The sequence below is a fragment of the Entelurus aequoreus genome, linkage group LG07 (genome assembly GCF_033978785.1).
Source record: "Entelurus aequoreus isolate RoL-2023_Sb linkage group LG07, RoL_Eaeq_v1.1, whole genome shotgun sequence".
In the NCBI taxonomy this organism is placed as follows: domain Eukaryota; kingdom Metazoa; phylum Chordata; class Actinopteri; order Syngnathiformes; family Syngnathidae; genus Entelurus; species Entelurus aequoreus.
Window position 1 is genome coordinate 21,454,664 of NC_084737.1, and position 14,408 is coordinate 21,469,071.

At 37.7% G+C, this 14,408-nt stretch overlaps 1 protein-coding gene across 3 annotated transcripts in view; it reads left to right on the forward strand.

The window, feature by feature from the left end:
• LOC133653504 (microphthalmia-associated transcription factor-like) overlaps nt 1–14,408 on the forward strand; it is an 87,650-nt gene that overhangs the window by 64,030 nt on the left and 9,212 nt on the right. For 2 of the 3 annotated variants that reach the window (XM_062052847.1, XM_062052849.1), the window contains exons 3-9: nt 6,537–6,752; nt 6,829–6,924; nt 10,490–10,607; nt 10,718–10,810; nt 10,886–10,939; nt 11,022–11,097; nt 13,718–13,865. In XM_062052847.1, the coding sequence (XP_061908831.1) occupies nt 6,537–6,752; nt 6,829–6,924; nt 10,490–10,607; nt 10,718–10,810; nt 10,886–10,939; nt 11,022–11,097; nt 13,718–13,865 (801 nt within the window). The remainder of the gene's footprint in view (nt 1–6,536; nt 6,753–6,828; nt 6,925–10,489; nt 10,608–10,717; nt 10,811–10,885; nt 10,940–11,021; nt 11,098–13,717; nt 13,866–14,408) is intronic. The other variant, XM_062052850.1, reaches the window with a different exon arrangement.

The following is a 14,408-nucleotide window of genomic DNA, read 5'->3' on the forward strand; positions in this document are numbered from 1 at the left end:
ATACACTAAGTATACAGTAACCAAGTGGCTAAACTACCAAACAACTGCTGTGGTATTTAGACCCGATCTAAGGGAGTAAGTTGTATTCTGTTTTTAAAAAATAATAACGATAGTTGCAATTGTAATCTAAATTTATAAACATGAATATGGCTACATGATTATTTGTATTTGCATGTATTTCTTTGTGCACACACACACACACACACACACACACACACACACACACACACACACACACACACACACACACACACACACACATAAAAACAGTATACAATGTAAAGCAAAACACATGTGAGGGAAAGGTTAAGAAGACCCTAAGGCAGTGGTGTCAAACTATCTATTCCCACATAGGCCGGACTGGTAAAATCATGGCATAATAACATAAAAATATAACTATGACAACTTCAGACTCTTATCTTTGTTTTACTTTGGCCCAAAATAGAACAAGCACATTCTGAAAATGTACATATCACAAATATTCCTCTTGACAAAACACTTCAAGTTATTTCAAAATGTTGAGAAAATATTTGGTGCAGCTGCAAAAACACCCTTAACAACACAATATACTTATATACTTATATATTGTGTTCAATCTGGGATTGAACAGAATACAAAATAAATGATAAATACAAACTCTTTTAGGTATCAAATACCTCATTTTTCATTTCCTCATATTAATCCTGTGCGTATTCAACAAACCATACAAACTGAGGTAGAAACTATTCAGTTGAGTTACTCCCTGCCTAATAGGCATCACTGTGTATTGATAAATACATAAATGATAAATGGGTCATACTTGTATAGCGCTTTTCTACCTTCAAGGTACTCAAAGCGCTTTGACAGTATTTCCACATTCACCCATTCATACACACATTCACACACTGATGGCGGGAGCTGCCCTGCAAGGCACTAACAAGCAACCATCAGGAGCAAGGGTGAAGTGTCTTGCCCAAGGACACAACGGACGTGACTAGGATGATAGAAAGTGGGGATTGAACCCCAGTAACCAGCAACCCTCCGATTGCTGGCACGGCCACTCTACCAACTTCGCCACGCCGATAGAAAAATAAAAGCTGTGCAATGCATGACCAAATTGAACAAACCAAACATATGAATTTAAGAGACTGACAGTATTGCAGTAAATCACACACTGTTCACTTTCCTTAAATTTCCACAGAAGACAATCATTCACATTACATAAATGATTAAATGATAAATGGGTTATACTTGTATAGCGCTTTTCTACCTTCAAGGTACTCAAAGCGCTTTGACAGTATTTCCACATTTACCCATTCACACACACATTCACACACTGATGGCGGGAGCTGCCATGCAAGGCGCTAACCAGCAGCCATCAGAGGCAAAGGGTGAAGTGTCTTGCCCAAGGACACAACGGACGTGACTAGGAAGGTAGAAGGTGGGAATTGAACCCCAGTAACCAGCAACACTCCGATTGCTGGCACAGCCACTCTACCAACTTCGCCACGCCGTCCCACATCAAGGTGTAATGTCTCAAGCAACATTTTAAGGGGGGTTACCAATTATTTATTTTACTCCTGAAACCTGGCATCTTTAAGCTATCACAAGTGAATCAATACCAGGTGTCGCATCTTGAGTGGCAGACAATTTCAGGATGTTATTCAAATGCTTGTGCTTGAGCCTTGACCTTAGCTTTGTTTTATTGATGCTCTTTACAGAGAAAACTTGCTCACAAAGATGTTTGGGTTCCCATTCACTTTTGTGAAAAAATAGGAGGAAGATAAGTTTCCTTGGAACACTGCGTCCACTTTTCTGGAAAATGAGGGAGCCAAAGCATGGTGTGTTCGAAGCAGAAGACATAAAACGGCAGGTTTTACGATGGATTGAAGGGGAGGAGCTGCAGCTCTGCTTTACTGTGTACATCTTGCTCAGCCCCGGTGTAAACCAGTTGCTTGCCAAACAGAATAGCTGTTCTGACATCTAATGGACACACTGAAGACAGCAGTTTCTTACATTTTAAAATGCAGCTTATTTTTACACTTAGCAAACTCATCTCACGGGCCAGATTAAACATCATGTTAGTTGTTCCGCAAAAAGCCTGGAACTAATTTGTCCTTTCTTACTAAATGTATTCAACTTTCCATTTAGACAGAAAAAAATACATGCCAAAAACATGTCCGCCAATGTAATAAGCTATGATAACTGATACTTTAATCGATGTCCTCGCACACTGTTCAGCTATAAATTGCACAACTAGACACCACTCAAAGAAAGACAGGTATGTGAGATATATGTATACATTTTAGATTTATAACACTGTTTTCTGTATTTAAACGGGACAGTGGACAATACGTCAATTGTGCACACTTAGTGTAGTTATACACAATACAGAATAAAAACTACCGTATTTTTCAGAGTATAAGTCGCTCCGGAGTATAAGTCGCACCGGCCGAAAATGCACAATAAAGAAGGAAAAAAACATATATAAGTCGCACTGGAGTATAAGTCGCATTTTTGGGGGAAATTTATTTAATAAAACCCAACACCAAGAATAGACATTTGAAAGGCAATTTAAAATAAATAAAGAATAGTGAACAACAGACTGAATAAGTGTACGTTATATGACGCATAAATAACCAACTGAGAACGTGCTTGGTATGTTAACGTAACATCAATCAATCAATCAATCAATCAATGTTTATTTATATAGCCCTAAATCACAAGTGTCTCAAAGGGCTGTACAAGCCACAACGACATCCTCGGTACAGAGCCCACATATATTATGGTAAGAGTCATTCAAATAACTATAACATATAGAACATGCTATACGTTTACCAAACAATCTGTCACTCCTAATCGCTAAATCCGTTGAAATCTTATACGTCTAGTCTCTTACGTGAATGAGCTAAATAATATTATTTGATATTTTACGGTAATGTGTTAATAATTTCACACATAAGTCGCTCCTGAGTATTAGTCGCACTATGAAAAAAACTGCGACTTATAGTCAGAAAATTACGGTAGTTTGTTTCTTCATGTGTGAAACCATTTTAGTCATATATTATTCAACATTTGAAAACAATGCTTAATTTCAGCTAAAATATAACAACACACAGTAAGGTTAGTGTAAAAATTTACATATTGAAATAATCATGAAGTGCAGGTCTTTTTGTGAATCAATTTTTTGAGGTACTCTGCAATAATAAATAGTGAATAAACGTGATCTCAAGACAACTTCAAATATGTGTTACACTTTATATTTTAGTCAACAAAATTGACTGTAATTTTAGTCGACGAAAATGTTAAGGAATTTAGTCGACCAAAGTAAACTAAAACATAATTAATTTAGATGACTAAAATATGACTAAAACTTAAATACATGTTCATCAAAAGTGTATGACTAAAACTCAATGCTGTCAAAATTAACACAGATACCATTGTTTTGTTACCCGGACATGCACATCTTACAGGTCAATTACAGTATGTTGATCTGGATTAGAATAACATAATTCTGTCTATTTTCAGGATTTATGTCATTGTGACTAAATAATGTTCAAGGGCTTTCTCATTGTTGTTCAATGTGACTCAATTGTCTCGCTTTAATTCCCATTGGTGATTATTAGTGCAGTGCCAACTGTGCAAAGTATCCTTCAGTTGTGAGATAACAAAGCTTGGTCTATGTTCATTTACGGGATAGCGAATCACCTTCTTTCCCAAAGGCTTATTGAAGTTCCTCTCGGTAAGAGCTGTAAATATCTCTACATCCCCCTACCCTTTTTGCCGTTGTCAGCTTTATAACCTCGGAATGGCAATTTGCAGCCCAACGTGACTTGAGACATACCTGCGGGACGCGTGTTAACACACCTCACATGGGCATCGGGGCAATGATCTTGTATCCCAGCATGAAGAAGAGACTGTTTGTGCTCTTGTGACAGTCGCAGGAACACAGGAACTGATTGTGTGGTATTAAAGAGGTGACAGGTGAAGGGAACAAATAGAGCTGCCGAACAAAGTTTATATTTTGAAATAAATTATGTGTCTGAACAAACAGATGCACTGACCTCGCAAATAATTTGTTTTTTTGGTCCTCTGTTTACTGTGTGCGCAGCCTGAAAAGTAGCAGAAGAAATGTCAGAGGTAGTGAAAATGTCAACCCCAGCCTGTGACCACTTCAGCCAGGCTCAATCACTAATCATAGCAAAAATAAATTATTTGTTTTTGATTATGTCTAATTTAGCAAATTAAAAATAAGAGACACAGGTGGATTGGGATTGCAGAGAACAAAGGTATAATAGGGTTCTTTATGTTGTGCTGATGTGGGCCTGCTTGCCAACCATCCCCATGGTTAAAAAACTGGATGGGGCCAAGTAAAAGCCTTAGGCAGGTTTGTACTGAAGAGGTGGCCCTGGCCAAACAAAGGCCCTAACTGTTAGTGCAACATCCTCACATCAAGTGATACGCCATAAAGGAATAACTTCAGTTTTTACATGAAACAACACCAATTTGAAAAGGCTCATTGTGTACGCTGCTATTCTCTAACACGCATAACTAATTACGTTTTTTTTTTTTTTCTTGGCATTTAAAGATGAGCCGGCCGTGGCTGTTCTCGCAGCTGGCTCAGTCTTAAACTAAGAGCAAGCAGTGTCAGTTCTTCATACTGTAGCTTAGAACTTAGTTTAGGCCTGAAAGTTAAGATCCTGGTACTTAGCTTGGACATCCTAAATTTGTGTCAATAATGCTTGAGATGCTTGGATATCACCCTTATGAGGTATGTTTGAAATTGTTCTTTCTTAGATTACTTTTTTTTTTACTTTTATATTTTCAGCATCGTGGCGTTGAACAAATCGAAAGAAAGGAAGGTTGGATTTTTATGTTTGAACTTGAACTCAGCACATACTGCTCCAAGTTGTGTTATTTACTAATGATCTCCAGAAGCCAAATTAAAGTGAGATATTGGGGTTTTTTGATCAGCGTTTGTAACTTGAAGCTTTTGTTGTCTTTTTACATATTAAATTCATGTTGGCCGTACAGTGACCTACAATAATGACAATAGCGTGTCTGTTATTGCCATTGAAATTACTTTGATATTAGTGGACCAGGCATGACATCGCTCATACTTTTAGTCATCGCATTAACTTGTATGTAGTGTACAAACTATGCTGGGCACTAAAATGATCAATAATTATTTAAAGACAGGACGCTACAACACAGACCTTTTTTATTTAATATTTATTATACACATTTATTTGTTTGTTATCATTAACCTTTGATAACACATTGATTGATGATTGATTGATCTGCGCCATTTCCATTCTACTTGTTGTCTACAGCGCCAATTATTAATGACAGAAATGCATGCATCAATATACTGTTAAATCGCTTAAGGAAGTGACCAGACAAGAATAGGAACCAATGGTTCAAAAGGTTTTATTTTTAGGGGTTTATTAGTAGCTAGTTTATGATTATATATTATCACAATAACATCATGCTAATCAAATAAAATATGCTCATTTGAATAACATCCACAAGAGTTAGCAAGGTTCAAGGTGTTTATTTTGTCATTCCAATAAAAACACTTATATGCTAGGAATGGGTTACATATGTACATCGCTTTTCTACCTTCAAGGTACTCAAAGCGCTTTGACACTATTTCCACATTCACACACTGATGGCGGGAGCTGCTGTGCAAGGCCTTAACCACGACTCATTAGGAGCAAGGGTGAAGTGTCTTGCTCAAGGACACATCGGACGTGACTAGGACGGCAGAAGCCGGGGATCGAACCAGAAACCCTCAGGTTTCTGGCACGGCCGCTCTACCAACCGAGCCACACAGTCCCCACAAACACAAAATTAATATTAGAAAAGTAGTCACATTCGGCAGGGTGTTGTGTATCCAGTGATGTAATATGTAGTTCGACATTCATTCTTTTTATTTTCATTTCACTAATTTATTTCAAACACAAAAAAATATATATACCAGTTGTTCTCAAACTTGTTTCACCAAGTACCACCTCAGGAAACACTTGGCTCTCCAAGTATCACCGTAAAGACCAACAGTAAAACACAGTAGCGTAGTAGGCCTATATATTTATTTAAAACAAAGCAGATGTTTTATTTAGCACTTATATTTCATATTTTTGGCCACTGTAACATTATACACAGTTTGAGCAGTAACACTGTTTGAATACAAGAAAATATAATTCCCTTAATTAAGTTATTCTTTAACATACTACTAGATGGAGCCCACATACTACAGTTTGAAAAGCCCTGCTCTACACAATTTTAACTATTAAGCGTATCCGATACAATTTTCATCAGAAAAAACCCCCAATAGAATTATTGAAATAAAATAAAACAAAGAAACATGCTTTGTGTCCGAAAAGTAGCAGGACGAAGCAAAAGCTTGTATTGTCCTGCCCCTATTTGCGCAAACACTAACCACATTTATTATTTTCACGTCTTCATACAGTGGATAAAATAAGTGCTTTTGTGTTTTGTTAGTGAATATTTAGCTTTCAGGCTCATGTCTTTGGTTTTCTTTGGGTTCACAACAGGTGCAGACTCACCTGGAGAACCCGACTAAGTATCACATCCAGCGCTCGCAGCAGCAGCAGGTCAAGCAGTACCTGGGAAAACTTGGCTCGCAGGTGTTGAGCTTGCCCTGTCCCAACCAGTGCTCGGACCACGGGGGCATGCCGCCAGGGCCGGGCAACAGCGCCCCCAACAGCCCTATGGCCTTACTCACCCTGAACTCTAACTGCGAGAAAGAGGTCAATGCTTTCATTCAATTCCTGCAGAAGAATTATTTTAGTGAGCTTTTCCTTAAATTGCCGTCTCTGGTTTTAGATGGATGATGTCATCGACGACATTATTAGTCTGGAGTCCAGTTACAGTGATGATATCCTTGGCCTGATGGACCCCGGACTTCAGATGGCCAACACGGTATGTCCCTAATCACATTAGGGGGTTGCTGTTGAAAATAGATTTATTGTGAAGTTATCAATCATCATTATTAAGTGGAAATTTAAATATTGTAACGTAATTAACCCATTGCCGCCCAGAAACACTCATAATCCCTTAAACGTCTCTGGTGATGCATTTTGGGTGGTTTCTCTCTGCATGCGCACATTGACAGTTGATAGTGACAGGTTACAGAACCAAACAAATCATAATGGAAGACACTAAACAGCACGTTGGCCCTCTTGATGGGAAATTTAAGTAGAACAAAAGCAGAACAGAAGCAGTCGACTGACTGTATTTTTCACACTGTACAAGAAGTAATTTCCTTTTCACCAAAGCATTTCCAGCCTAAAATAATGCATCAATAACACAATAAGAGTAACAGATCTACATTGATGTGGATAATCTTAGTTGTCTTTTTGATTGCCAAACAGGGATGAATTGCTAAAGGGTATTAATAATGAATCACAGTAAACCTCCGATGGTGAATATTACTGTTTTAAATTAAAATCATCGTAAAACCACGATTAACAACTGCACTTTGATTAACCTATGGCTAGATGAAATGCTAGCTTAAATGCTAATATAAATACAAGAGACATTAACATATTTCCCCCATTAAAAAAACGACATACCCCAAACTTTTATAAAGACATTGCTGTCTGAGCAACTGAACTATTTCAATTGTGCACATTGAACATACATGCCGGGCTCTTTAGAGTGATTGATATTTTCGTAGATAAATATGACACGCAGGTGTCTACTTCAGGAAGTAAACTTGCATTACGTCACATAAACCCGAATCGTTTGCCTTCATCATTAAAAAAACTTTCACAAATTAAAAAGCGGAAAAATAAACACATTTAAACACTCAAATAACATATTATTGAAATTTTTTTTCAGATGAAACTTGGTTAAAAGATTTCAGTGTGTGTATGAATACTTTTTGAGCACATTCAATAATTCCGTGATCGTAATGATAACCGTGATAATTTTGGTAACAATAAGCGTGACATGAAATGTTTGTATTGTTACATCCCTATAACCAAAATTGGAGGTGTTGTAATCGCCATGTAAAATTGCTAATGCTAATTAATAGCATGCACATGTTATATCCAATATAAATCAGCATCGAGCTAGCTTGTGAAGTGTAGTCTTACTTTGGAAGACTTTCTATTAGGCATGTCTGCTTCGTTGGCATAGAAAAATTGCAACGTTACACTAGAGACAGTCCGCTATTGATACGTCTGTTTGCCCGCCGAGTTTAATCCGATACTGAGTCTGCAATGGGACAAAACGTCACGTGCAATTCGGAAATGTGTACTATTTGATTTTACCTAAATCGGTGCTCAGTAGTTCCGACTAGGACTGCATGATTAATCGACATCGAATCGACATCAAGGTTTTAATTATTGCAATTTCGTAACCGCAAGAGGCTGAGGTTTGTTTGTTTATCACCGCCGTCACCGGCATTTGAGTAACAGACAACAAGTTCGCCAATCAGAATTGTTGAGCCTCATGTTTTTTCGTCTCTCGCTTCAAACAGAGAGAAAGAGGTCTCACTCAGTGCATCGCCTCTCAGCACCTGAGCGTGTTTATTTAACAGTAGAATTAACTGAACGCAGTGAGCCCTCATTTTAGTCATTCACAATCTCTGTCTCGGTGGGTGGAGAGCGACTCAGCAAAACCGCCAGCTTCACACACACAGGAAGCACGGACAGGAAGCCTTGTGACTCGCTAGTGAGAAGTTCTGCTAAAGTTAGGAGTAAAAAAAATATAATTAAAAAAGTGTACCGTTGTGCTTCAAATCGGATAGGAATTATGAGACCATCAACACAGACGAACAAGGGAGAATGCCGACAACAAGCCTGACTTAGTTTTTCTAACTGGGGAAAAAAATGCACTTTACAATGTTCAATATTTATTTAAGTTAATATTTTGCTTAGAGAAATTAGTCCATTTTATTTTATTTTTTTGTTTATCTATTCAGGATAAAGTTATTTACCTTCCAATTGCAGTACAATGGTAAACAATTCTACAGTAATGAGAAATAAAAGTTTATATCTTTTAAAATGCTTACTTGCATTGTTGTTATATATTATAATTACATTACATTACAATCACTGTATAGTTTTTATCAATTATTTCTTCAGTTTAAGAGCATGATGTAGACAAAAGCTGTCTGCAAAAAGCCAAACATTTTTTTGAAAGTAAATTATTGCAAATTGTTCTAATGTGGGGTAGGGCTGCAACTAACGATTAATTTGATAATCGATTAATCTGTCGATTATTACTTCGATTAATCGATTAATAATCAGATAAAAGAGACAAACTACATTTCTATCCTATCCAGTGTTTTATTGGAAAAAAAACAGCATACTGGCACCATACTTATTTTGATTATTGTTTCTCAGCTGTTTGTAAATGTTGCAGTTTATAAATAAAGGTTTATTAAAAATAAAAAATAAAAAAACATTTAAAAATGTTTTTTAATAAAATAAATAAAATTTAAAAAAAACTCTGCGCATAGCATAGATCCAACGAATCGATGACTAAATTAATCGGCAACTATTTTAATAATCAATTTTAATCGATTTAATCGATTAGTTGTTGCAGCCCTAATGTGGGGCAGCGGTGAAAGAGGGGTTGGTGCGTCTGCCTCACAATACGAAGGTCCTGGGTTCGATTCTGAGCTTGGGATCTTTCTGGTGTGGAGTTTGCATGTTCTCCCCATGACTGTGTGTTTTCCCTCCGGGTACTACGGAGACATGCACCTGGGGATAGGTTGATTGGCAACACTAAATTGGCCCTAGTATGTGAATGTGTGTGGGGATGTTGTCTGTCTATCTGTGTTGGCCCTGTGATGAGATGGCGACTTTTCCAGGGTGTACCCCGCCTTCCGCCTGATTGCAGCTGAGATAGGCTCCAGCGCCCCCCGCGACTCCGAAGGGAATAAGCGGTAGAAAATGGATGGATGGATGGATGGATGGATGTTCTAATGTGTGACACCTTATGACCAGAATATGTTGATTGACAGTCTGCAAGTAACAGGTCTTCTTTCACTCGTTATTTATGCAGTTTTATGCATTCATATGTATAAAATCTAAAAAACGCAAATTGAATCGCAATTTTGGAGGGAAAAATCGCAACTGGAATTCAATCAATCAATCAATGTTTATTTATATAGCCCTAAATCACAAGTGTCTCAAAGGGCCGCACAAGCCACAACGACATCCGCGGTACAGAGCCCACATAAGGGCAAGGAAAAACTCACAACCCCAATGGGACGTCAATAGTTGTTTTTCAATTGTTTTTCAAAATTGTGCAGCCCTAGTTCCGACAGAATCCAGTCTGTATCTACAAAAGTACCGAGTTCAGTATCCTTCCCTAGTTAATGGTGTGCTTTTAGTTCATATATTTTCGCTTTTTCTCTTTCAAAATGAAACCATCAATAATATATATTAAAAATCTAACATTTTAATTGTTTGACAGCACTGTCAATAAACCAATACCCTTTCTAAGACTAACATATCTGTCCCGATTTAAGATCCCGGTGCCAGGCAACCTCATGGACATGTATGGAAACCAGGGTATGTCCCAGCAAGGTCTGCCTATCAACAACTCCTGTCCTGCCAACCTGCCAAACATCAAAAGGGAATACTCAGGTACACAAATTGGTGTGTCATTGCTTGAAGAGTTTAACTCTCCAGCTCATAATGTTGAATTGTCTTTTATGTGCAACATGATGCTAAAGACAACATCATCTCTCACATAGTGTCACATGCGCCGGCTATCATGCACATGCTGGATAAGTCTGCAACATGTGGGAAATTTGAAAACTATCAGAGGCCTGAAGGGTTTCCTGTTGGTAAGTCCGTTTGTTTTAACTTCCAAATGTTGTACCATTATCAGCATGTGCTCTGACCTATGTGTTTCCCAAAAGTAGAGGTAAGAGCTCTGGCAAAGGAAAGACAGAAAAAGGACAACCACAACTTGAGTGAGTCTTGCATTTCATTGGGGAACAATCACTGAGATGTCACTTAAATAAAATGTCTGCTTTTTTTCTTTCTTAATTTTAGTTGAGAGAAGACGACGGTTTAACATCAATGATCGAATTAAGGAACTGGGAACTTTAATTCCAAAGTCAAATGACCCGTGAGTTACTCCTTTTACAGGCATAACATCTTGAAGAGCAGGGATGCCCAAAATGGGGCCCGGGGGTGAAATTTGGCCCGTCGTGTTGTATCATATTGCCTGCCAAATGTTGGCTACCAAATGTAAAAAAAAAAGAAAATGGCAGCTCAGTCACCTTAATTTTAAGATAAAAACAACATTCATACAGTTTTTCACCTTGCAATAATTTGGTGTAAAAACCACCGTAAATGTTATTGTAAAATTCTGGTGACTGATCTGCCAGTTTTTTTACTGTAAAAATAAATTCTGGCTAATTATTGCATTTGAATTTAAGGACCCTTGTGCTACAGTAAAATTGTGACTTTTTGATGCTCTGTGGAAAAGGATAATCTTGAAAAACCTAAACACTTTGAAATTTTGCATCCTCCATATGTTTAATCGTCTGGATAAAGTTTGAACGCGATCAGATGAAATATATTGGTGGAACTGGTTACAGAACACCTGGAAATTGTGAAATTATACAGAAAATGACCTCTTCAATTTTTTTAGGTAAAACATTTACATAAAAGATGCAAAGTTGTATGTTAAATGAATTAGGCTCGCAGACTGTGTGACAATCTCGACTACCTTATATTTATATATGGCGGTACAAGGCTAAATTCCTCCCTCGTGGTGCTGTTGCATGGTACAAATCACTGTGTGACCCGTAGACCATTGGCACATTTTTACCTGACCTTTGGAGGCAAAACGTTTGGGCACCCCTTGTTCTGGAGTCATATTACTGTATTTTACCTGTCACATTCAGCGGCAGGTAAATGGGGATTTAAAAATGTAATTTATAAAAAAATACGTCATATATGTTCATATAAAATAATATAGCTGTGAAAGTACAATAATAAGGTTCCTTTAGTACCCACACCTACATATCAAAAATGCAAAATGGTAATTCTACATTGATAGCGGCAAACCTAACTTCAAACATCAACACGGACGTCATAACGTCTACAAAACTCCCATTTAAACATTGACACACATCACCAGCATTTTGTAACAAGGATGTGGTGATAGAAGGAAAATAAAAATATAATAAATCCATCTGTGGCAGCATAGGTGAACGTTATGTATAAGATTCACTTTTGCACATAACTGCTGTGCGTTCAAAGACCCTCAATTAAAGTTAGAAACAGAGGTGTCAGTAATAGTTAGACAGGGGAAGACTTAACTCCAAAGAGATGCAATAATGATAATAATAATGATTTATTATTTCGATTCAGATTATCCATTGATGATAATCCAATGTGTATCAGATATCTCTACTGTACACTCTGAAATAAAGGACATTTTGACAGATTTATAATCATTTTCAAGTTAATTATGACAGGTTAATGATATGTTCTAGATATGTTAATCTCATTTCTAAAAAGTCAAAAACTAAAAAGAAAAAGAATAAAAAGACCATTTCAACCAAATACATGCAATAATTATTTCTTAGTGCGTGTGTGTGTGTGTGTGTGTGAGAGTGTGTGTGTGTGTGTGTGTGTGTGTGTGTGTGTGTGTGTGTGTGTGTGTGTGTGTGTGTGTGGGGCGGCGACATTGGTTTTAGTGTGGGCTAGGGGTTTTTTCGGAGTCTCGTGTATGGGGGGCCAGAATGTGGTGCTACGACTCACATCACATTTGTTGCCTTTTCTTTGTGTGCATTGATACAAGGATTGTAACAGAAAAAGACAATAATCCATCTGCTAAAAGGCAAACAAGACACATAACTATTAACTTTAACTGGTATTAATTAATGATCATAGCTTTTAAGTGCTCATAATATAGCTCTCAATGAGCAGCTACAGGAAGACCCAAATCAGCTTTGAGCAAGGTGATCATGGATTTACAGTATTACCTTACACTATTGCCTATGAGTGTGCAGTTAGGTTGCCTGATAGCCTGTCCTTAACAACTGGCTCAATTAGACAGTTTTGTATCCTTTTGTCATGTTTTTCCTCCCATAGTTGTTCAGCTAGTTAGCAGGAAGCTGCACTCGAACCAAAGTTCAGCAATATATTAATGGTTACTTCTTACAGCTACGGTATTAATTTTCTCCACGCTGTGGTTGTTGAGTGAAAATGACAAATTTTACATGATAAATTCAAATTCATTCCCCTTCAAGTTTCCAAGCAGCTTTGACTTTTGAAAATAATTCAGTCGTCGTTCTTTTTCCGCCTCTAGCTGGACTATTCTTGTTTTTCTCAGCGTGTAAAATTGGAAACAAAGAATGTTACACTGATAAGCCATTAGCAGAGGTAACAACAGTGCAGAATTGATGTCCTGGGGGGGAATGTGAGGGCAGGGGGGGTGGAACCACAGGATGGCTCATTCTAGATGCTGACCCTGTAATGTTGTACGTCACGGCTCTGTTACAAAAGACCGGAAAGCTATCTAAGATCACAGCCTGGGGTGAAATCTTGATGCTAGAGTGTAAACAAGAAAAAAATCAGTTATGGTGGAGGCTTTTACACCGTGGTGTGTCGTGACTTCCGTGCAAAAGACACCTCAATCTGCGTCGCTTTGCATTAACAATATTGTCTCAGCAGTTTCCCGAGTGTCTGACTTTAATATGTGTAAAGCATATGTCTGATTGTGTGATTCTCAGAGACATGCGCTGGAACAAGGGCACCATCCTCAAGGCGTCTGTGGACTACATCAGGAAGCTGCAGCGGGAGCAACAAAGGGCCAAAGAACTGGAGAGCCGTCAGAGGAAGCTTGAAAATGCCAATCGGCATCTTATGCTAAGGATACAGGTAGCTATTTTCATAATTTTATAGCCTGTTATGAACTCACGCTAAAACTATAGTAGGCAACATACCCTACAAGGCAATCACCAATTTACAATGTAGCAGTATACAGTAGTACCTCAATTTACGAGCTTAATTGGTGCTGTGATAGACTTCTTAACTTAAAACACTTCTCAATATCATCATCAACATCCCAAATCAGGGAAATTAGTTAAAATGTATTTCATTGGTGCCCCCCGAAACCCCCCAAAAAACAGCATATTTTTAACATCTAACATCCATCCATCCTATTTCTACCGCTTGTCCCTTTTTGGGGTCGTGGGGGGTCATCTAACATTTCGTTTGAAAATAAAAGCATACTTTTATATTAGAACAATTGTATAAAAACAATACAATAGAACAGGGCCCCCAAAACTACGGCCCGCCAGCATCTACAATCTGACCCATGGGACGTCCCAAAAATAAAAAAGTTTTTTTATTTTTGTATTAATATTATAAAGTAATGTAATAATAGTGTACATTATTTACCTTGCTGAGTAAACTGTCTAC